The sequence below is a fragment of the Danio rerio genome, chromosome 6 (assembly GCF_049306965.1).
Source record: "Danio rerio strain Tuebingen ecotype United States chromosome 6, GRCz12tu, whole genome shotgun sequence".
Classification (NCBI taxonomy): Eukaryota; Metazoa; Chordata; class Actinopteri; order Cypriniformes; family Danionidae; genus Danio; species Danio rerio.
The window spans coordinates 31,491,653-31,516,775 of NC_133181.1; the positions used below are offsets into that span (position 1 = coordinate 31,491,653).

Below are 25,123 nucleotides of genomic sequence, written 5' to 3' on the forward strand. Positions count from 1 at the left end.
CATGCAAACTTTATGAAAAAAATAGAAACACAAGAGGATATATAATGAGGGAGACAATGAGATTAACAAGCAAATGGTTATGAGGAATTAAGACAATAAACAACCAAGGTAACTAACAATGATAACTGAGGAAACAAGGGTGTACTAAGGTGACTGGGAGTGGCACATGGAAACACAGGAGTTAGACAGGAATTCTCCACCTGAGTCATGTTGTGGATGAAACATAGGCTAAATAAAAAATATATACTCAATAAAAGGGATAACAGAAATGTATTTAAAGTTGTGTTTTGTGCTTTCAATTTATATAAAAGCAGAGGCAGTAATTAATATCAACCTCTGCATAAACAGATTGTTCTTGAAATGTGCTGCTGTCATTTCAGTAAGATCACAGTAAGAAGGATATGATGCATAGATGTGCATAAAAATACTTATTATCAGCAGTCTGAATCTAAGCATTGACCTGAATTTTACCTGAATTTTACACTCAATGGATTCACATGATAATTCACATGATGACATGAGGCAATTGGTATGACATTTCCATGTACTGAACTCATATATTTCAACATTATATTGAGACTCACAGATCTGATATTTACATGTTTAATCTCTCTCTATAAATATAGTATCCTCATGATGCCTTATTTTTTATTAATAAGTGTGCAGTAGGCCTGTCTAGTCACTATACTGTACAATCATATATCAATCAGCAGATGAGGACATCAGCATTTGAAGGGCACCTATGGTGAAAAATCTACTTTTCAAGCTGTTTGGACAGATATGCGTGTAAGTATAGTGTATAGACTGCCATATTGGGGTGATAGAAACACACACAGTCCCTTTTTTTAAAATTTAACAACATAAAAACGGTGGACCAATTGGAGCGGTTTTTAGATCGACCGCAACTTGATGTAGGAGTGCGGTCCCCCCGCCCACCAATATTGATTGACAGGAACGCGTCACCTAATCCTCAGTTTGTTGTTTCACGTCCACCATTTTCAGTGTGTGAGTCAAGCGATGTCACTAGAGCAGGGGTGTCAAACTCAATTCCTGAAGGGCCGAAGCCCTGCACAGTTTAGTTCCAACCCTGCTCCAACACACTCACCTGTAGGTTTCAAACAAGCCTGAAGGACTCAGTTAGTTTAATCATGTGTGTTTAATTAGGGTTGGAACTAAACTGTGCAGAGCTGCGGCCCTTTTGGAACTGAGTTTGACACCTGTGCACTAGAGGAATACCCTTGCTCTATTTTTAGATGCAAAGCTCATTGGACTCAACACAAGATCAGCATTCACCACATGATCGCTCTAATCCGAATCATTGTTTGTCACTTAGTTTGTTTGTAGGTAGGTTTGCAAACAAGTGTACTTTTTATTGCGTCTACCTTAAACTTCAGCCGTTTGCATTTCGCGAGAAGAAGCTCCCTGTGAGTGTGTTCTTAACTAGGTGCAGCTGAAAGTGTGAGCGCCTTCGCCTCACGTGAGTGTCCATTGGAAATAAAATAACAAACTTGCCTGCAGGTCGCACACCAAAAGCACCATACATTTTAGTATTCTAAACATAGGTTTCTAACAGGGTACACACAACGGCACTTTAAGTCGGCAGCTGTCCGCAGTGCCCAGCCAGGATTCAGGACACTTCATGTTTCTGCCGTGCCACAGAGCTCTAACTGAATAGTTTCATTTTAAATAACATGCGAATGTGCGTGTCTGGTGTGCTGTGTCGCGGCTTTAAGCGGGTCATCCATGTACCTCAGTCAAACCAAATTCAGTGTGCATGGTTATTAGTCTTGGTGTACAAGCTCGGAACTTTAAACTAGCACACAGTTGGCTGTAAAACTATACAAAGACACAAATGATTGTGTACTCTCTGCTTGGTCTGTGTCCGAGGCATACATGTACGGCTGAATGCTGCTGATCCTCTCATTTATGCTGCTTGCTTCTTTCTGTCTGGCTGTCTGTTGCCAAACACAGAGCGTGGGAGCTCTTGGCTCTGCCCCCTTGTTACGTTGGGTGGGAATTTAAAACTAATTTTCATGTGAAGCAACACACCCCTATAACAGCGAGCTGTGTACACGCCCCCAAAATGACACATTTTAACACATTATAATAAAAGAATCTGAATTGTTTTTGAACTGAGCCTTAACTGGCACACTTTAGAAAAACCATAATATTAATATTAAATCATAAAAAAGCGTAAACTATGTGCCCTTTAAGGCTTATTCATTATTGGAATTTAGCAAAGAAGAATGAGGATTTATAATGTATGGAATACTTTCACTAATAAATGTATTCATAATTAACGGCTTTTTTAATATATAAACAACCATATCTACAAAAAATATAAGAGTTTAATCTTAGATTTTTAACACACATTGTGAGTGCTTGATATGCTTTATAATGGCATGCTGACAGGACTGTTTATTCTGCCACTCTTGTGCTTATTTCTTGGCAACAAAGTGGCCCTGAAGGCCCCTAGAGGCCATGTCTGGGGCTGATGCTGTCTGCCAAAATCCCTCCCTAAATCCCAGCGAACATGTCAAGAAAAACTGTGCTGTTTAGGGGTCAATCCCTAGAGTCAGTGCCTTAGCATTCTCTGCCTTGCCTACAGATGGACTTGTGCATTTGATTTGGAACAGTGCACTTTATATGAACATGGCTCAGATTTTCCTTTCCTCACGATTGAGTAAACGTATGAAGATTAAAAACAAGAAGAACGGTAAATATTGTGATTCATGGAAACTTCTCTAACTGAAAACTGTAACCCCTCCTTAAACTTTTACTACTGAAAGAGAAGCCAGATTTAGGCCTTCATGCACTGCAATCATATTGTTAGATACAGTTAGACAACAGTTTAGAGTTTAAACCTTTTTGGTTGGATTACCCAAAATGAATATATTTTGTGCACCCTCGTGTTCTTCCAAAACCATAAAACCTTTGTTTGTTATTTTAATTGGAGCTTCACAATATATTATATTTATTAAAAATTCACAAATGTGCATATTGCTAATAAATAAGAGATTTAAAAGAAAATTATTATTGTGTGCCTGCCATTAGCACACCCTCTGAAAGACTTTTTTTGCATATCATGCAATATAATTACATGTCAACACACATCTTACAACCAAGCAGAGTGGACAGGCTGGTTTTCTTGTTTATAAATCTGTAAACATTTTAGTACAGATGATTATATACTGTATACTGAATACTGTATGACGAGTCACTTCAAACATGTTAAGAAACTAATGTGTTTTTGCTTTTCTGATTGTTCTTTGTTTAAAATTGTGTACAAATTGTAAAATAAAAAAAATAAAAAATAAATACAAAAGTAGTTTAAATTTAATCATTTATTCCAGTGATTCAAAAAGTGTATTTTCATCTTCATTACTTCATTCTTCAGAGTCACATGATCCTTCAGAATTCACTTTTATCACAATTACTTATTATTAATATTATTATTAATAGTAATAGTAATACAAGCAGTAATGACTGAGTAGTAATTTCATTTGAAACTAACTACATACAATAAAAAAGCAGTTATTTATTTTTTCAATAATATTTATCATTTCTTTACATTTAATCAATGCCACCTTGATGAACACAATATAAAAAAAACCAAAAAAACATGAAAAAACTGATCCCAAACTTTTGACCAAATATGGCATATTCATTATTGTGTTATTTAGCATATCACATTTTTCTTCAATACTGCACAGCCCTAATTTAAATAAAAAATAAGCCTGTTCAACTAAATTTGATCACATTTTTTTTAGATTTAAATATTACAAGAGCGCTCATGATTGTTTCACATGTTTTTTTTCACTCTCTTTCAGGGAAACCCTTTAATCAATTTGTATTCGTGTTTTGATGCCTTCATAAATGTGTTGAAACTCAGACAAGGTTTAGTAGAGAAAAGAAATTTTAAAAAGTTTTGAAAATATCTTTATTTGTATTATAAAATTAATTTGGAACAACATGAAGATTCCTAAATAATCACAGAGATGTTATTTTTGATTTGAACCAGTGCTTTTAGTTCCTTATTATATTTAACAAAATCTTTTATATCTTTTATATTTAATCTATCTTATTAATATTACAATAATAGACCAAAATATTGTCAGGGTGACTTGGACCATGGGGAGGGGAAAACAACTGATCCATATAACCGTACAGGTGCTTCTATCGCAGATGTCTGCTTGCCCTTTTGTAAATCGGCATTTTGATGGCAATTACCTGTGTTGAGTTGTTCCAAATCAATACGTACAGTGTGGGAACTTTAATTGACAAGGATAGCGCTGGCCCTTTTTCTGAAGGAGAGACACCCCGTCTAGCTTTGATCAATACAACGCTCACCAGCTCGCCAGAGTCCGCTTGGGTAGCGTGTGCCTTCATCTCTGTAGGCAGCCCCCAGTGGCAGAAGAGGCTGGGATGTTACATGTGAACAGGCTGTCAAAGCAATTTTGTCAGTCTGCTCATTCTCTGGTGTTTAGAGATGCTGACACTCTGTGTACTGGTTCCCATGATTTTATTGAGGTGATGGAAGCTTTTAGGCGTTGTAAACTCTCTCTCCCCCCTCCTCTTTCCTTTTATCCACAAATAAATGTACAAGTGTTTTAATTTGTATTCCTCCTGCCAAATATTTTCCTCAGGCACCTTGGTTGCCAATCATTCAGGTCGAGAGATCATGTGTTGTAGTTTTTTTTTTAATCTTAACTATTGACATAACTGTTTGATGATTTTTATTGGCACTGATTCTGCTGTTCTGGATTTTGACGTGTGATTTTAGACATTTTACAAATATTCAATCATTGAACACAACAGAGTGTAAACTGCGAATGCTCTTTTGTACCTGATACTTAGTTTAATTTAGATTCATTTCATCTGCATTGTAAAAAAAAGCTGGCTTTGTGACAAATCGAACAACATAAGGCGATTAAGTTAACTTGTTAGTTTTTACAATTTTAAGTGGATTGAACATAAAACATTTAAGTTGTTATCCCATTGTTGCAGCTCATTTAAAATAAGTAGTTTGAACAAATAGCAAACATCATTTTTTAAGTGTAGTTTGTTTTTTAACATTTTAACTTATTTATTTATATGGCTATTTATTATTATTATTGCCATAGCTACTTTACATTTCACTTTTACAATAGCTGATTAGCTCATAATCTTTCACTGATTATTCACATTTCAGACTTTGTCTTGCAACATCATTCATAGCAATTAAGACTTTATATTATTTATATTAGTTTCACTTAAAATTTTGCAGTACAAAGTAATAATCACAACAAAATTTAGTACTGGGTTGCTGCTGAGAGCAACTTTACATATATATGGGAGCAATTTTATACATATAATTTTATTTATTTTTTTATTATTATTATTATTATTATTATTTTTTTTTTTTTTTTGCACAATAAAATGTATGTGATGAATTGAGCAAATGTGATTTGGAGGTCAGGAACCACACCTGCCTCCTCATACTGTTGTTGTGCAAACATCCATAGCTGGACTGTGTAGAAAGCAGGTTGGAAAAACTCATAGTTGATTTGAGCAGATCAGGTACTGGTTGTGGTTGTTAATAATTGAACATACACCAGCGGGGAAACGAGCAGGGCCAGTCTCATCTACCGCTGCAACCCAGATCTTTGTCCTTGTAATGCTGTTCTGTCAGATCAACATAGTTTTTTGCAGTGACCAGAATCAAAATGATTGTCTATTTTGGACCATTATTTTAATTTATTTTAATGCTTTTAAAGTGTTAAATATGCTAGTAGAATTGATTTTAGACATTGTTCTACATATGAAAGATTTTTAGAAAAAATATTTCTTGTTATTATTCTTGATGTGTAAATTGTAAACATTAATTTTTTGGAGCCATTGATTGATCTCGGTTAACAGAAAGATTGTCCCACGCTCACATCAGAAATCAGAAAAAAGAAGGGATGTTGTTAAAGAGGCAGAGGTTATTACGATTAAAAATTATTTGCTTTTCTAAACTACATTTATAATAATGATGTCCAATTGGGGTGGATGATATAACCAAAAAATATCAGGATAAACTGTTTATATCAGTTGATATTGAGACATTTCTTTTAAGTACAAAGGTACATTTTTTTGCCTTTTAGTCAGTTAACTATTTTTCTTCTGAACATGACCTTCATGAACATTTTACAATCATAAGTACAGTATTTATAATGATAAAACTTTTATTGTGTACACTTGAAATGGTTTGGCTGGCCTTGTGAAAATATAACAAAATAAGAGTTGTCAATTTTGATTTCACAACAACTAATTCTTGTTGAATGTTCTAACATGGATTTGTTTCATGTATGTAAATTTTAAATCATTCATTTTTGACTGTGTATTATTTTGCCTTTTCGGTTAGTCACAACATCATTATTATTTAATGCAATAACAATGCAGTTAGATTCAGCGATTTCTCAACTGAAAATCATGTTTGACAAAAGGAAGATAATATATTTTCAAATCAAGTGGCCTGTACTCAAATGCATGTTGTGTTAGTTTAGGTGACGCTTGCTCTTTTGTTCCTGCCACACTTCACTGCCCATCATAGGGTCAACATCAACCACATTCACACAACAGCAGAAAAACATCACAGCTTTTCCCACATACACCAATACATGAAACAACCTTTTATCTCTGGTGCAGGAATATATCAATGTGTCTGAGTTAGTGTGCAAACGTGTTGGTGTATTTGTGCGTCTAGTATCAGAATGCGTCAGTGGATGAGGCCTTGCGAGCACGCGCATGTGTGTGTGTGTGTGTGTGTGTGTGCGTGCTGGACCTCAGGGACATTGGAAGTACTTACCAGTTCACTGCAGACTGCTTGATCTGTTGAGAAGCAGTGCATTGGCTTGATGGTGCTGCAGAGTGACACATGACTACACAGACCCTGAACAGACATTAGCGCAGGCTTCAGCAAACCTACATCTGAGCCTCAAATCATTCATTAAATCAGAACATCAAAAGGAACTTTACTTGAATGCCTCAACATTAATTTTTTATTATAACTGAGAATAAATCTTTTGTCATTTTTCTCACCACCACCGTCTTTTCTCTTTCTCTGTCTCTGCATATCAGCCTGGATCTCTCTCTCCTCTTCTAGTTTGATACATCTATTTGCTTGGCTTGGAATTTATGAAATGGATCTTATGAATTTTTCAGAGAGGTTCATTGCTTTAGTCAGGCCTGGTTAAGTGGAGGGTCGTATCAATTCACAACCTTTTAGGCTGCATCTACACTCTTTTCAAAATCAGGTCGAGGGATTTAAGATGATCATTACTGATGGATGACAGCAGCAGCTTATATTTAAAATGTACTTAATCATTTCTTTACAAAACTGACTTCTTTTTCTTGAAATGGATTCAAGGGCATTGGTTTTAGAGGAACAAAAGCATAGACTGTTACATAAATGATTTTAGTGCTTTTAATTCTACTCTATCTGTGTAGCCTGGGCCGGTCTGTCACATTGTATTTGTTTCTGATGAGAAAGCTTCTTTTTGTTCAACCCTTTACCAACATAAATCCTTTTAGGGCTTTTGTCAGGATTCATATGCTATTAGACTACTTATTAAATGTGGATGAAACAGAACTATACTGATGTACTCAGGCTAAAGAAATCACTTCCTAGCAGGATGAATTAGATATAATGCCATGGAAATTTTACTTATTAATAAGTGTGGGCGATAGATTTCTGAGAAGTGTCTTATTTCCACTTTATTTGTTAGTTGTTAATGTAGCCTGAATCACATAAGTGAATAAACTAAAACTAAAAAAAATATAACAACTGATGGAAATGAAGAGCGAGTTGTGACAAAAATGACACAAAACTCCCAGAAAGAATCTCTCTCAAACTCTAGATTAATTCAAGACAAAACACAGCTGCATAAATAAAATCAATCTACAGCAGTGGTGATTAAAATATGAAAAAGAAAGAAATGTGTTATTTCACAGCATTACTTCTAACCCCCTGCACATTGTATCATATTTATTTATTAGCATTTTTTGCAGGGTAGACGGAACTCTGTCTAAATGACACAGACCAAATTCTGCAGATCTGCTGTCATTTTGCAGTGTAGACATTTTCAGTGATTATAGTGGGAGATGCATAACTCAAACTAGTCTAACGTTATGGACCAACTTGTTTTAAATGTTGTTATGATGAGTTGAGTATAAAATGTATGACACTGGAGTAAAGAACACAATAGTCTTTCATAGCAAATTGTAAAAAAAACACATGTAATGTAATGTAATACACCCAAAGAGCTTGACAATCATGAGGGGGGTCCCGCCACACCACCACCAGTGTGCAGCATCCACTTGGATAATGCGACGGCCCCAGTGCGCTCACCACACACTAGCTATTGGTGGAGTGCAGAAACTGATACAGCCAATTCAGTGGATTGGGAGGCTATGATCGGTAAGGGCCGATGCATGAGGTAATTTGGCCAGGACACCAGGGTTACACTCCTACGCTTTACGAGAAGAGCCATTGGGTTTTTAATGACCACAGAGAGTCAGGACCTCGGTTAAATGTTTCATCCAAAAGACGGCAAACACAGAAAAAAAATATAGTATAACTAATTAAAAGGTTTTAACCAATTAAACAATCCCAGACAGAGAAATAAGGAAAACTCAGAGCTTCAATACATGTTTTTTCTTAAAAATAAATGGATGAAGGACTGTCAGCAGGATCAGAAGCCATGGTGACAAACGTGACTAAACTAAAACTGGACATACACCTGATATTACTTCTGTCACTCTGAAGATACATCTTTGCATGGTAGAAAATCCATCATAGGAAGAAAAAAGTTGATGGGTTCAGGAGTGATTGACAAAGTACAGAGAAACAGATAAAAGTATTAGCAAAAGAAACCAAGGTGAAGAAGATAAAGGAAAGAGCCAGGGACAAAGAGGAGATCAGGATACACTACAGGCCTGGGTCCCAGCATCCAGCCAGGAAGCATACAGTAGATAAATTCAGGCAAATCCATAAACGACATGATAAGGACCAGTTGGAGCTGAAAAGATGGAGACCTGGAGTGACACTGAATGTATGGTGGCCTGAGGTGAAGCCACAGCACATGGGACCAAGGCTGGAGTGAAGCTGATGGGACTGAGAATCAACAATGTTGAGGGATTCAGAGGGATGAGGGACAGCCATAGAAAACCTTGGAGGTGTCAGCTTTTGGGCTACAGTATCAAGCACCACTGCATTTCAGCATCCCGACTTTGAGTTCTGGCTTGTTAATCTTTCCAAATTCCATCTCCCTTTCTTTCTAATGGATGCGCTGTCATGCTATAGATTAGTCAAATCAAGCATAGAAATACGAAAAACAGAACAGAACCAAAATTATTACATTCTAATAACACAGACTGTAAAATACACAAGACATGTCAATATGTGCAACGGTCAATATGGTGAATAAAGCACCGCCTACTAATACAGGGGCCAATCGTTGATCGCGCTTGGCTAACAATTCTCAGGGGGTGGGGCTTGGACCAGATGTGAGTTTATGCAGATTGTGTGATTAAGATGTTTAGAAATTAAACTAAAGACACAGTTGTTGTTTAATTTTAGTGGTGATTTTTGGCTTAGTCCCTTTATTAAAAAGGGGTCACCACAGCGGAATGAACCACCAACGTATCCAGCATATGTTTTCCGCAGCAGATGCCTTTCCAGTTGCAACCCATCACTGGGAAACATCCATACACACTCAAGGTCACACTATGGACAATTTAGCCTACCCTTCACCTGTACTGCATGTCTTTGTACTTGTGGGGGGAACCAGAACACCCAGAGGAAACCCACGAGCACAGGGAGAACATGCATACTACACACAGAAGTGCCAGCTGACCAAGCTAAAGCCCGAACCAGCGACCTTCTTACTGTGAGGCAAACGTGCTACACACTGCACCACTGTGCAGCCCTTTATTGGTGATTTCTAACATGCAATTCAATGGTAAGCTTGACAAGCAGTTTTGAAGAATTTGTTGTTTCTCCTCTCAGACAGAATGTTTGAGCGTAATGCCCAAGAGGTGTTTCAAAAATGGCTGCCGAGTGAAATGACTTTGATAGAATACTCAAGACATGTCACTCTTATAGGTTTGAATGGGGACAAAAATGTTGATCGCTATAGACTGACGTTTCTCCAGGGGACCAGATGTGTGCTTTTACGACAATTTGGTAGTCAACAAACACACTGGAATCTCAGCGAATATTTGCTTCACAGACATAAGAAATATATCCACATAAAGCTTGAAATCTGTACTTTTACATGAAGCAAGTGCACTTGAAAACAAAAGTTTTTTGGTTTTGTAATCCTTATGAAATGAACGCGAGGTACAGTCCATCCTGTCAAACGCACATCACATGACAGCAGCAACTTAAACCCCACAAACTTGTAAACAAAGAGTCGCTGTCATTTCTAGAGGAGATCCACTATAAAGACCACATTGTGAATTACTTCAAAAGACCAGCGTGATCAGACAATTATTATCCAGAGGATGATACTATGTAGGCCATAAAAGAGGTTCATGTCGTACTCTTGTTTCTTTCAAATGTGCATGCGCATTAGCTTGGGCAGCCTGAAAATATGCTGATTTTGTTAGATTCGGACGTTTAATAATTAAACATGAGACAGTTGTTGTTTAGTTCTATTGGGGGTTCTAAATATGTAAGATTTGGAAGATATGTAAGTTTTGAAGAATTTGATGTTTGCCCATTCAAACAGAATGCCCAAACACTTCCCGAGAGGCGTTTCAAAGATGGCCGCCAATGAAACAACTTGCCTTAAAAGGACTTTGCTAATACCCTGGCAAAAAAAACATGAGTATATTAATAGGATTCATCTTCTAATTCATGCACAATTATCCATTAACATGAAATAGTTATGAACTGCCATGAAATTGCTTTGAGTCGGAATATGGCAGATGTTTACAAACAAAAACATTTTTAATATGTATTCTATTCAACAGTGTTAATAATTATTATTAGAAAAGAATAATTTCTGACAAACCTTTGTCATGTTGTTATATTATCCCAGCCCTACAATGATTTACAATGTAGATAATTTATGTAGTATAATATTAACAATATGTTGTGCTGTGTTAATACATGTAATGTGTTTTTACTGGTAAGAGTATTTCACAGTAATCGTAGGTATTTAATATAAATCACATTTAATAAAATGAAACAAACATTTATTAGTAATCGCATTTGATAAAATATTAATACAGTATTAAAAATCACATTGACTGAACCAAAATTCTAAGGAAAACAACCTCTTCTGAAAATCAACCCTGGGGGCAAATATTGCTTCCTAATGGAAAAAAAAATTGATTTCTAATCTAGCAATGAATGATACATAGTCATATTTTTTGGTACAGTGAAAGCTGCAACAAATATGAACTACATCCCTTTGCGTCTCCTTTTGAGCGACAGCTAGCATCCAAATAGTGGTAGTGATATGTAATGCTAAATGAAGCGGATAAACATGTCTTTAAATGAGCAGCAAACTACTGCACCCACCTTTCAGGAGATGGTGGGGGCTCTCCAACCCGAATGCGTGCTGTGCAGGGGTTGGTGAGCCCCTCTGCGAGATAACTAATGGAAAAGCTTTCAGGGCTTTAACCTGAAGGAAAACGTCAGCTCACATTTGGCCGTTCACCCAGCTCTAATGTCTCCCAATTGTGTCAGTCACCACTAGTCTTTACCCATTTTTACTTGAACCCCCCCATGCATCGCTTTTCACTGTTACACACACACTCACATACACCCCAACGGACTCTTCAGAGGGAACGACTTTAGAGCGTGCCGGGACTCTGGAGACTTACCTTGTTAAACAGTCCTGAAAACAACAAGGACTTCTAAACAAAAGTGTGTGGCATTGGGCAGTAAAAGCATGGTACTCAGGCTCAGCTGGGACATCCCAGAACAGACTGGAAAAATGCTTCCTATTTCCCCAGAGTCTATGCTGAGGTGTCATGTCAAGCTGAAATAGGATGAATAGGAGAAGACAGACAATGCACCCTCATGACCTCACACACACTGTAACCTAATGCGGAGTTTAGGGCAAATCAGTGGCTCGGTTTTATTCTTAGTAAATGATCTAATATCCGAAAACTGTCCAGATCTTTCCATGACCTGCAGTGTCAACTTTTTGCTGCATTTGACTTGTCGTCACCTTGGAATTACAAACTTTACTTAAACTTAAAATGTAAACGACTTAAAAAAAAACATCCCATAATGTAAATAAGTTGTCATTTAATAAGAATATGTTAACTCAATTTTGACAAAAATTTTACATAGAAACTTGTGGTTTCGATGTGCGGATGCAAACTCCTATGTGAGCTGGCACTTTGCCATTTAATTACAATATAAAAATCACCAAAAACCATGGTGGTTTCAGAAGAGTATCTTTACTGTTCTCCTGAAGAAATAATTCACCGTCTATTTGGTAATTAATTAACAGGAAAGCTTCATTATGTTTGTTTTTGCAAGTGCATAATTATTTTAACCTTATACTTTTAATGCTAAAGCCTGTTTGTTGATTATTCTGCCACTTCAGGGTGTCTTTTTTATCATAATATCATAATGTTTATTTAGTGTAAACATTTTAAAAATATATTTTGTTAACTTATTTTTTTAGTTTAATATAATTAACATGCAGAATTAAATAAAAAAAAGTTATTTATTCCATTGAAATTTATAGTCAGGTTACTTATTTTTCCATCAAGAATAATTCACAAAACACTGTCCAAATTGTTCTTCACACAGATAGTGTGTGAGGGTCGGTCATTTGTGCAAAACAAATTGCCTGTTCTTTTTCTCTCTCTCTCTCTCTTTCTCTCTCTCTATTCCATCTACCTTTCTATCTAAAATCATGAATAATTTGTATCTCCAACCTACTGCCTGATGACAGCTGTGCAGTTGTCTTGCAGTCTATTTTTCAGATCAAGTAAATAATGAATAAAGCGCCACAACAAAAGAACACAGTATCTGAGCCCTGTCTCTGTGAGACCTTCCACTGCTATCTCATCACTGAGGTCCAGACTCCCTGCGTTTCTTTTCACCTCTGTTCAACTTTCTTGGTGCATTGCTTTGCTAATTTTACAGGCTATCAATACATACCGAGAATAAGCACTTGCATGAAACTTCTGTCCATTTTTAAACCACGTACACCAATACCAATCCTAGTTTATTTAAAATTTCTGTAGATTTACTAAACAGTATGTAAGCCTTCAGATGAAGACTTTTAGGTTTAAATTTTTAAATCAGACATTTTTATTAGCCAAAAAGAGTGCACTGGCAATATATTATGCTTCAATGCAAAGATTGCATAAAAATCATTAAAAGTGTTTTAAGAGCACTTGATGTACTATTTTTTCAAATTAATTTGTTTGTTTATTTGTCCATTCATTTTTTATGTCTCTATAAATCCATTGAGATTTATACACAAGTGATTATTTTCCTTTCTAATAAATCTTAATGTTTATGTTATACTTTCACTTTAAAAGTTTTTGTGATATATACTTTGTTTTTTGTTACATATAAACAAAAGAATTCAATAAAAAAAAAAACTATTTTATTGTTGAGGCTTATTCTTAAAGAGATAGTTCACCCTAAAATGAAAATTGAATCAGTATTTTTTTCTCCCACATATGGTTCCAAACCTTTATGAGGTCTTTCTTTTGTTGAATACTAAAGAAGCTATATTGAAGAAAGTGAAAATCTGTAACCATTGACTTCCATAAAGAAAAACAAACACTATGAAAGTCAATTGTTACTGATGGTTAACAAAAAATTTAAAAAGATTTGTGACAAGTGGAAAAAAACTACAAAATTTTAATTTTGGGGTGAACAATCTATTTGAATTAAAAAACTGTGCCTTTTATCTAAAACGTGAGATATCCTTCATATTTTATGTGGAACTTCAATTAATTTTATATAACCCTAGCCATAAAATAGCCATGTATTTGCACCACACCGTATTTACATGTATAAATCTTTAGACATTTGTGTCTATTTACCAGCGAAAGATTATTGCAGCTTTTGATTAGTTGTGTGTGTGTGCGTGTGTGTGTGTTTGTGTGTGTGTGTGTGTATGTGTGTGTATTATCCAAAGAATGAAGTGCTCTGATTACTTGCCCACTGAAATTGATTGGGCTCTTTCCAGGACTTCTTCTATTCATATTTGATATGCCTGGAGGCTGTGGGGCATCGGTTTTAAAACCCTCACTGAAATCTGGTCTGGCCTAATGGTCCACTTGAAGCTTGCACTTTCCCTCTGAGTGAACTGCAGAGGATTGAAACATTTGTGGTAGATACTGACCTGCGTAGAGGCATCACAGTCCCTGCAGCACTCTGGAGTACACCCACACATCACTCTAAAGTTCCCTAACAGGGAAGTAACTAATTCTGCATTTTAAATTATGTCAAATGTGACTAAAATGTTGCTGTTCATTTACAATTGAGGGTGTTAACAAACAGCTGGTGATAAAGTTTTAAAAAGAAGCTGATTCCATACCAAATGCTGTCCTAATTCCTTAGGTGGCTTCAATTTTCCCCACAGCAGCAAGACATGTAAATCCCACAGCTGTGTGCTTATCTCTTTTTTTCTCAAGAATAAATATGCATTTTCATGTTCCTCTCAGTCAAATCTTCGGGGTTTTAAAATATTCAGGATTTTCAAGGGCATAAAAGCTGTAAGATTTGAGCCATAAAAAGTCAGTGATTTCAATCAATGTTGCGAATAGTGCTCAGTAGACTATTTTTTGATTCCCTCACAAAACGTTGTGGCGTATAACAGTGAAGCAAAATAATATGATTTCGAAAAATCTTGTTCACTTTTAAAAAACAGTAAATCACCTTTTCTGCATGGCTACCGCAACTATTTGCTATCGAACAAATAAAACAAGATTTAAACTGTACATTATTTACTTTACTTTGCCAGTCCAGATATTTTGATGTTATTCCGGGACCATTAAGGCGCAAGGAATGCACTGACCGCGAGTATAGAGTAAACTGTTTTTGCTGAACAAACTACCTTTATTTACACTCAGTTTTGTTAACAGGGGAAATCCAAAAATGTTTAGAGTGTAAATAGAAGGGGATAATTATTTTTTTTCATGGTAAGATAACTAAAAGAGAACTAGCCGTTTGATTTGACGACACCTGCATTATGATTTCTTAAGTATAACTGAATATCGGTGATTAAGAGTTTATATGACTATGCTATAAAAATAATTTCTTTAGATCATTTTAAAATTAATGTACGCGTTTTTAAGCTAGCAAATAAATAATTGAATTCGACTTTAAAACATGTAAATATTATGATCTTCAAATAAAAAAAAGATTTTGGTCATCTTCTATGAGTAAAACAAAGTAAAATTATTATTATTATTATTATTATTATGCTATTAAAATTATTTTGTGTTTTTCATTTACAATATTAGTGAGATTAAATTTAGTACTGTAAAGATCGTTTTTATTTTTTTCAGGCGCAGTTCTTTCATTTCACTTAGACTATAGCGTTGACTAATTTGTTATTACCACTTATAGCCTAGGTGTTTTAATGTATAATAATAATCACAGATTTGGCGAATACACTTGTCGCGAGGCACATGTGAACTTTTCCACACCTCTATTGTAAAAAAATAAACTACAACAAAAAAAGAGCATTTTTAAAATATATATTTTAAACAAATAGAGAACACTTTATTAACAATTAAATAATACTTAAATAATTCCATGCTTAAATTACAATCATGGCGGACGTTATTCGATGCGCACGTATACAGAGATTTTTTTAATCTGTATGAAATTATATAGGCCTACAAGCTAACATAAAGAAAACAAAGCACACTCGAAGTAAATCTTCATACTCTTTATTTCAATAAATAATGTAAATACTATCAAAAACAATTGATCAAAGTATTTTCTTGAAAATGGTATACACAATGGAAATGGTTTGTCAAGCTAAATCGCTAAAGTTGGGCTATAGTACACAAACAGTCCTTTTATTGATGAAATCTCGCAGTCTATTGTAGTGCTTGTTTTGCCAGCATATAACTTTTGCAGCGTTAAAAACAAAGTGACATTCTTTTGAGATGCGGTGATTTTTCTCTCCTTCAGCTGATATTTTGGGTGATACTGTGTCCTTTCTCGCGGCGGTTATATTTCGTCCCTGATTATTTTGGTGATAATATTTTGGGTTCAGACACAATGTCTTTCAGCGGGCTATTGATGTGCATCAAGATACCTGTGATACCCTGTATAACATGAAAGCTGCCAGACCTGCTGGCCTGTTGCTGACTAGTAGGCAAATCTCAAAAGCATAAACAGCTTCTACACCTAATGTAAACGCTATTAGGCACCTACTCTAAAACACTGATTTTTTTATGTTTTATGAATGAGCTTTTGTCTTAAAGTCTTTGTCCAATAGTGTTTGGTAAAGTCTGAATCTCGTGGACGCATGTTTCCTCACTTCAGTCCGTGCTGTGTTTCCTTATGTCTTCTTAAATCAACCTTGCGCTGGAATCCTTTTCCACAAAGGTCACATCCAAACGGTTTGAATCCAGTGTGTTTCCGACTGTGCGTTATCAGATTGGAGCTCTGACTGAATGCTTTTCCACACACCTGACATTTGTGTGGCTTCTCCCCTGGAGAGAGAATGCATACGTCAACTTCTAAAACCAGAGTTCTTATAGGCTAGAGAAAAAAGATAGAAAGCCTGCTCCGCCCGGGAATAAAAAGTTAATTGAGACTTCAATTGTGATTGTGATCTCACTTTTTTACAATTAAGGGAAAACTTGTTGATACTGAATTCTGACTTAAACCTAAATTGTGTTCAAATCGCAGTGTTTTTTCCTCTCAACTGCGACATTTTTATAAACCAAAAAATATTAATATTTACGAGATAAAATAAACGTTACAAAATAACCATTTCTCAACGAAAATAAACGTTGCTTCTGCTAAGAAGTTTAAAGTAAACAGTTCTCAAAAGAACATTTGCCCACTTAGAGTAAATAATTAATTTAACCATTTTCATTTATTGATTGAAAAATGCTCATAGATGTAAATTATTTTTTTATGAGTTTCATGCCAATAAAGAGTTTTAGTTTTAAGTGAATCCGAAATTGAGAGTTTATTTAGACTAGGCCTACTTATTTTAGGCCTATTCGTGTTTATCGTTGTCTCAGTCGTTGTGTGTGTGTGTGTGTGTGTGTGTGTGTGTGCGTGCGTGTGTGTGTGTGTGTGTCACTGAGTTAAACAAAGCTTAAGTTTGGGGGTTTTAAAGATACAGAGTGGCAATTCTGATTAAAAAAAGATTTGAAATGTGAAAAACTCAACATATGATAGTCGTAGTTTTGTCACAACCCTTTTTATTCCGTTGCGGAAACAATCTTCTGTACAATGTTTCAAGTGTATTCTGTTCAGTTTATTTCTTTTACCTGTGTGGATAAATGTGTGTTTCTTCATATCTGATTTCTGGTGAAACCTCTTCCCGCAGTATTGGCACGGGTAGGGCCGTGTGTCGGAGTGTATAAGGAGATGAGTGGACAGGGTGGAAGACCTTTTAAAGCTTTTCCCGCAGATTTTACAATCAAAACTTCTCTCCTGTAGGGCGAAAAAAATGTTTTACGCATTCGTTTTTCACATCTGCAAATCGGATAATCTGTGATGACATTTTTTTTTTATCACTGGCCTAAATAAAAAATTGAGCACTCTACCTGTGAGTGAACAGCTCTGTGTTGCTCCAGGCTGACCGCGTGTCCGAACGTTTTCCCGCAAATGTCGCAAGCGAACGGTCTTGTTCCACTATGCGACCTCCGGACGTGAACTTCCAAGCCATGGGGTGTAGAAAACACCTGTGGAGTAAAGAGAGGACAGTCTTCAATAAACAATTTCTCATCTTGATTTAAAAAAAACTGAACGTATACTCTTTGTACTAGTTAGGCTATAGTACCTTGCTGCATTTTATACATTTGTATGCGCCATTTAACAGGAGACGACTGCAGATCACATCAGAGCTGGACTTCATCTCAGTTCCTTTTCCCAACATGCTGCTATCATCAAAGAGTCCAGAAGCAGTGGCGCGCTCGAACAAAGAGGCAGTGGAGCCATAGCTGTTGTAAATTCTTGCGCCAGATCCTCGTTCGGTGAAAATAGAGGGCTCGGTCACGCGCTCATTGTAATAGGTTGGAGTAGGCCGCTCGAGATCCAGAGAGCGGTGATGGTTGAGGGTATGTTGGACCAGCTGCCTGATTTCACACCCCGAGTACCTGCTCCAAGCGTAAGGCCTGAAGGGTACAGCGAAGGGCTGTGTTTCTTCCACGGAGGGTGAAAAAGACTTTTCCGACTCTGGAAAAAAAAAAAGAAAATATTCGACAGTTTAATGTTTATTATTCGGTTTTAAGTGGGGTCTGTTTACGTTTATTAATGTTGTTTTGTGCCAAAATATTTTAAGATTAAAATAGGGGAGATACAAAAGTTATATGAATTTGCATTTGTTGTTGGACTATTGAATAATTCTGTTGGTAAATTGTGTCTGATAATGATACAAATTTAATGAAGCGTGCCCAAGATTAATTGGAGAGGCGCTGTCTGTGACCCGCAAGGCTTGATCCCCGCGTTCCCCAAGTAAGGACGTTTTTTGTTCTGTTTGTTTGCCAAACATTTATAGCATAATGTAAAATGACGACCATGAATGTCACCTGACTTACCCCTGAAACAGGTCATAAAAGCCTATTATCCACTTACCAACCGTCGGCTTAAATACTATTGGAATTAATCAGGAGTCGCCACAGCGGAATGAACTGCCAATTATTATGTCCTATGTTTTACGCAGCGGATTATTATAGCCTAGTTAAATAGGCTTATGTCTTTTCAACTCTGCACATTTAGGGACCCACATCTGTAGCTGCTGCGTGGACGGAGCAAGAAGTGTTTGACATGCAAATGCATAGTTCAGCTGAAAGATAAAGGCCTAATTTTCCCCTCTGCATGCACGAAGAAAATTCAAATACACAACCAAAAAAACAAAAAAAAAAACAAATGTAAAGTAAAAAGGACGTGTAGTTTTTCTTATAAGGAGAAAAAAAACCAATTATATAAATATAGGCTAAAATATATACCTTCAGGTAAATGATTTGTGGTTAGAAACTAAATCATAAAAAAATTGACAGGTAGCCTTTATGGAAATCTGTATGTAAAATTATTTATAATTAAAAAATATATATATAGCTACCCGTACCCGGTGATGCTGATGGTGATGGTGGTCGCCAAAAGTCCTCGTAATCTGACGAGCGATCGCACACGCTTTCCTCACAGCTGAGAGGAGACTTGGAGGAAAGATCAGCTTGATCCAGAAGGTGAGAGTCTGGTGAACCAGCGCCAGTCGTGTCGCCTGTCAGAGCATCCGCACAGCACTCCGACTCGTCTGAAGTTTTACTTTCTGTTATGAGATATTTATTTTTTCGTCAAAACCACAGCTGTATAATGCGCAATCTCTCAACAACTGTACATACCCAAACGCAAATCTACAATTGAGTTTTCCCCTCTTTAAATGCGTTTATAGTTTAGTTCGGGTTTTATTAAAAAACAGCTCACTGTCTTTTAAGAAGAAAACAATATTTAGCCAATAAAAAAATATTATTTTTATTTTTAATAAAAAAAATCAGGTTGGCAATTGCAGTAGATTACACTTTGCTTTGTCATAGTTATCTACACCAGTACTCAGTGATTCAATTTAATTTAGACATACCTGCACATATATGAGCCAAAATATTATCAAGTCTGTTGAAGTCATCCTCCAAAGATCGCGGCTGGTGGTAGCTGTGCGCTTTTTTGCTCTTCACCAAGAAAGACCTAGGCATTGTGTCCTCCTCTGCCTCATATGTCCCCAGTCATTAGTGAGAATCGGACAGTCTGTCAGCTCCACGGACGCAGCGGCTTTTTTATCTCTGAAAAGATTTGAAGACCATTGGTTGAAGGGCAGCGCGTCTGTATAGGATATGACAGAGTGGGAGCATGCGTAAAGCAGTTCTCTCGTCTGCCAGGTGTTATGAAGACAGGTGCTTTAAAGGAACAACTAGCAAGCCTTGGGCCTGTGATTGGTCCGCCCCTCTGCGAGAGGACAGACAGGTCCGGGGGGAACTACGGCTATCAGGATAAGTGATACACTGTTTTATCAACGTGTTACTCAATCCTTAGCTGCAGGGGGAAAGGAAACGCGGAGACGGCAACCCATATGCATTCTCCGTCCAATGATTTGCCAACGCTATCTCACGACAATTCGTAACTTTTTGATTTAAGAACTGAAAACGTTTTGTGTGTACTTTCACTTTTTTGTTTGATAGGAGCATAATAATGCGTTTTATTTCAATTTAAGAAGTGTTTATGTAACAAAATGTTACCTTTTACTTAAAATATTTACACGTAATTGATTGGTCAACCACAAAAGTTAATTTTGTGTTATTAGGCTTTATCTATATTTATAAAATACTAGATTACCTTATAAAATGTTTTTAAATATTATATATCCCCCCCACACACACACACAAATGGGGAAAAAAGAGAGAAGGAGAGATTTGTTTCAGGTAGCCTAATGCGTCGGCTCAAGCGTCATCACGCCCTCATAGGCCACTATTCTGTCTACAATAATTAATAGCAAATGTCAACTGTTACAGCATTCAAAGAAATATGTGTTAACAACGTTTAAATAGCTTGATTCTAGCAGTTAAAATTATTTTCTTATTTAAAAACATATATAGTTTTTTACATTTAAAAAGATTACAGAATAATAAAAACAACAAAAAGCACAAATTAATAATATGAAAATTTACTGTAGTGACAAATAGTGAGATTATTTTTACATTATAGTAACTGAATTAAATATCAATCATTCAGAATTAATTACTTTTTTAGAATGGAGCTGTTTTTTTTAAATGGCACTCGGTCTACAGTTATCTACATTATCAGCAAGATGTTTGCATGCAGGCTACACATTTAATTGACTTGTTTCATTAGTTTGTTCATTAATAAAAATTATCAAAGCAGGCTAAAACTTATTTTTGTAGCCTTGAAATAAAGCTGTCCACACGACAGCGGGTCACGGTGTTCTCGAGTTTCGTGGCTTCTTACTGAACAGAGCCGCCTTGTTCCGAGGACGCTGGTGATCTGTCGTGGACACAACAGGGACACGCATTCAGCTCGTGCGCCAGACAATCAGTGGAAGCCCGTAGAGCCACGCAGTCCATCAGTCTAGCCTCACCTGTCTTTGACTCGTGACAGCCACTCAGCCAGTCTCAAATTAATCGCTTCACTTCACTCACATCGAGCGCATTAGCGTCTAGCTATCATTGAGAAAGAAAAAGCAAAAAAAAAAAAAGGCTATAAGTTTATGAGTTACCGCTTCAAGTTTTCAATTCTTTTTTTACGGGTGTAGATGTTTGATTTATTTGTAGTTGTAGTTTGTATAGCTTTATAAAAATTAGCACGATACAGAATATCTGATAAACTGATGCATGCAATCGCAAAGTGCAGGATCCATCAGTAGGCTACTGGCCAAAAGAGAAGCGCAGGAAATCAAAGCGCAATGTGCCCCCTTCGATTAGACACCACATCAGGGCATCCGGCAGATACAGTAGGACAGAGATAATGAAGGGCACTAGGAAAAAATCTTTACTGATTTTACAACATTATCTCACATTTACTTTGAGACTGATTACTAGACATATGCAGTTACAGCATATTAACCCTTCCGCAACGAGATAGACATGTATAATGCATTGCAGAATATTTACTTAAAAGCTGAAAGCGAAATGAGTAGCCTAATTTCAATAACAAAATTAAAACGTCGTTTCCACAGAAGAATGTTGTGTATCATTATAGACAGGGTAACTCTCAGAACAATATAAGCAAATGTGAATAAAAACAACAATACCAATTCCGACCGTCTTACTGCTTCCTTTTTTCTGTAGCTGTGTTTTCTGTGGTTTTATTCCACTACATGGGATTAGAATAATTACATAGGCTTTGAAACAATTAATTGGCTATAGGCTACCTTTTCCAAACATGTTATAGCCATCCCAAGATATTAATGCCGCAATGTTCTTCTCAAATTTTCGTAAATATATATAGTTGACAAATTATTAAATGGCATCAAAGAAAAAAACAAGAGTTGCAAAAAAAAAACATTTACAAATTGCACTGGCACAATGGAAAGATAAATGATATAATGAGGTTATATGTCTAAGTACATGAAACGTCATGCTCAACTGGAGACAAGCGAACTGTGATTGTGCTTAGCGAAACTCAGATTTTAGAATTACGGTTTACACCAAATGACTTTAAATTTAACGAGGGCTCATAAGCCGACTGAAATTACGGTACTCACCAGAAAACAATACGAGTTAAGATGATTTTAGTGCAGTCGCGGTGTTTCGGTTGAATTCAAAGAGCGCAGAGCCCATAACATCTCATTTCATCTTGTGCTAGTCTGAGCGCGAGAATAGGCGCGCGCACACATAAAAAAAAACTTCCTGAAAATGCTACTTGTCAATAGCAATCTGATGTTAGAAGGGCTTTTCCTTAAGAAGCTTTTTATTACAGTTTTGTAAAATTGCGTTAGTCAAAATGTAAAAAATAAATAATGATGATGATTGAAATAATAAAATAACTAGCTCAAAGATTAGTGCGCGTTTTAATTAATTACTATTAATTAATTGATTACAGTTACTATCAAGTGAATGATACATTTTTAATGTAAAAAAAAAAAAGCAAAAAGATGAATTCAGTTTTGATCAATCAGTTTTATTTAGCTGTTGCGTGGAACAAACGTACAAAACATGACAGTCGTTGGCCACTATCAAATGATATTTTATTGTGTTCTGAATCAACATGTCCATCGTCTTAAAGACACTTTTATTGTATTGTCAACTGTCTGTAAAGCCTCAAATGCCCACAGGAACATTCCACAGGAATTCACTGTAAAACACTCGATCTTTCTAAAGTAAATAAATAACGCTTTAATCACTTAGTGTTTTGTCTTTTGCAATTCCTTTCGCAAAAGTCTTTGTTTTGTAGGTGGACAGGCCGTTTTTAAACGATGGGCAAACAGTGCACCAAATTTGCATCCACCATGATAGGTTTAAGGCTTACACTCAGGTGTCTAAATAGCAGTATGAAATGAAATCACTTCATACTTTGAGAACCACTGGCTCACAAAAACTAACCAAAAAAGAACAAAAAAAAATGGAGGGTGAAGCTAAATTAAATATATCGCTGTAAACAGCGAAACATAATATTGTTCATTATTGTGAAGCCATATGCATGTCATCTGTGCAAAGTGCAAACTGATTCAGAAGCAAGCTGGTACAAATAAAGATGTAAAAAGAAAAACGGACCAGAAAAGGCCAGAGAAATGAGAACACTGTTCTGATGAACACACCTCTCTGCCTCCACTTCCATCAGTTTGGAGATATTCTTGATATATAACATGCACAGCATACCACATATTGTAGAAAATATTGAAAATCAGCAAGAATTTTGTAGAATCTTTCCAGGCACAAAAACAAATCTCCAGTCTGTGAAATGGAGAACTTGACTACAGCAAAGCTACAGTACATTAAAGAAAAGTTGTTTCCTCCAAATCCTCCCAAATTCAGTAATACATCCCTTTCAACTTAACTATACAATGTGTTACAATATAGACATGATATCCATTGATTACACATGTTCAAGTAATAATGGAGATGGGCAAATAATCTAAACATATACATATTTACATAGACGCTGGTTCAATGACTCACAATTCATGACCAATAACAATTCATGCCAGAAAAAAAGGCCTGCTAACGTAAGATATGACACCGTGCTATTAATGAAACAATTTAAAGATGATAGTGTTGCTTTCTTTAATATGTTTCCCTAAAAGTTATGCGCTCTCTGGTCTCTCAATGTGTGTATGAAAAAAAAAAAAAAAAAAAGATGATTTAAAAAATAAAATCTATAACGATGCAAAATCTTAATGCTTAAAACACTATAGGCTATACCAAGTTGCTTCTCTTCATATGAAAAAAAACCTTGGAGTATTAAAAACACCCCCTTTTAAAGTTCTGGGAATATCCTGCCACAAAAATGATGACTTCTGCTTAATTGGAAGGATCTCAAAGTGCCTTAACAGACAGACACATTTGCCCTCTTTATCGCGGCTAAAATTAAAAACTACTGCCAGGACAGACATCTGATGTATTTTGGCAAAAACAAAACAAATGCAGATGTAAACCATGACCTTAAGAGATACGATTCCATTAGTAAAGATGAACGATGGCTTTTCAAGTTCAAGTCCCATGTTCACATTGAAAGGACGAGCTCATGGACAAGCTCTCCCTCCGTTCAGGCCTTCACAGTTTCACACTGTTGTTGTCTTATGGCTGACATTTGAGGGCACGGTAAGTCGTAGGGCATCTCCTTCCTCATCACCCTCACTTTCGGAGTCCTCCAGGTTTGGATGTAGTGTGATCCGGCCTCTATCCTGATGAGTGGTCAGGTGGGGTGACAGCTTCACTCCATCTTCATCAGAGGACTGGTAGGATTCATTGTCTCCACCATAGTGATTGACTATATGAATCCCATCAAAAGTGTGTTGGTTTGGTAAGCCCTGATGCCCTCGCAAACATCGGATCTACGAGCAGAGCAAAGAGAACGTCAGCGCAACTGAAACTTTAACACCTCAGACATTTTGCTTGACAACATGCAAATAAAAACCAGGAAACTAGGAAAGGTGAGAATTGCAAAACACGCACACAACCGTAAAGGTAAACAAGCACACAGAGTGGGATGATGGGGCCAGAATGTCAAATAAGACAGACAACAAAATCTCACAACAAGTTTTCAACGTTTAAAATTCTGGCAAATTAGGGGCTAATTGAAAGGATCTGATTTGTATGTTTGCATGTGATCAGGATAGTTCACCCCAAATTGTCTTTTTTTCACTCAATTAAACCACTTGATTAATACTGATCATCTGTTTTTTTCTGTGATTATATTTTTAAAGATGGAATAGAAAAATATTTTCGATTTAACTAAACATTTATA

General features: G+C 36.2%; 3 protein-coding genes across 29 annotated transcripts in view; 1 reads left to right on the forward strand and 2 right to left on the reverse strand.

Annotated features, from left to right (window-relative positions):
- Positions 1 to 25,123, forward strand: part of gb:ex154042 (expressed sequence EX154042) — a 70,542-nt gene that overhangs the window by 19,533 nt on the left and 25,886 nt on the right. The window contains exons 6-7 of one of the 3 annotated variants that reach the window (XR_012407982.1): positions 9,813 to 9,983; positions 10,127 to 10,490. The exons of 1 other annotated variant lie outside the window; for it this stretch is intronic. The gene's annotated coding sequence lies outside the window, so the exon portion shown is untranslated. Of the gene's footprint in view, positions 1 to 9,812; positions 9,984 to 10,126; positions 10,491 to 14,147; positions 14,675 to 25,123 lie in introns of those variants that run through there. One more of the 3 variants, XM_073954184.1, reaches the window with a different exon arrangement.
- On the reverse strand, positions 15,894 to 20,080 carry gfi1ab (growth factor independent 1A transcription repressor b). Of its 2 annotated transcripts, none has more exons than XM_073953426.1 (6): positions 19,788 to 20,080; positions 19,272 to 19,478; positions 17,991 to 18,385; positions 17,755 to 17,892; positions 17,476 to 17,641; positions 15,894 to 16,683 (listed from the first exon to the last, which is right to left on the reverse strand). In XM_073953426.1, the coding sequence occupies exons 1-6, from the start codon at positions 19,897 to 19,899 to the stop codon at positions 16,505 to 16,507; spliced, it is 1,197 nt and encodes a 398-aa protein (XP_073809527.1). In that variant the 5' UTR covers positions 19,900 to 20,080; the 3' UTR covers positions 15,894 to 16,504.
- evi5b (ecotropic viral integration site 5b) overlaps positions 22,817 to 25,123 on the reverse strand; it is a 75,084-nt gene continuing 72,777 nt past the window's right edge. For 20 of the 24 annotated variants that reach the window (XM_005165960.6, XM_073954143.1, XM_073954149.1 and 17 more), the window contains one exon: positions 22,817 to 24,710. In XM_005165960.6, the coding sequence (XP_005166017.3) occupies positions 24,438 to 24,710 (273 nt within the window). In that variant the 3' untranslated portion in view covers positions 22,817 to 24,437. Of the gene's footprint in view, positions 24,743 to 25,123 lie in introns of all 24 variants that reach the window. The other 4 variants (XM_073954150.1, XM_073954163.1, XM_073954162.1 and 1 more) reach the window with 1 other exon arrangement.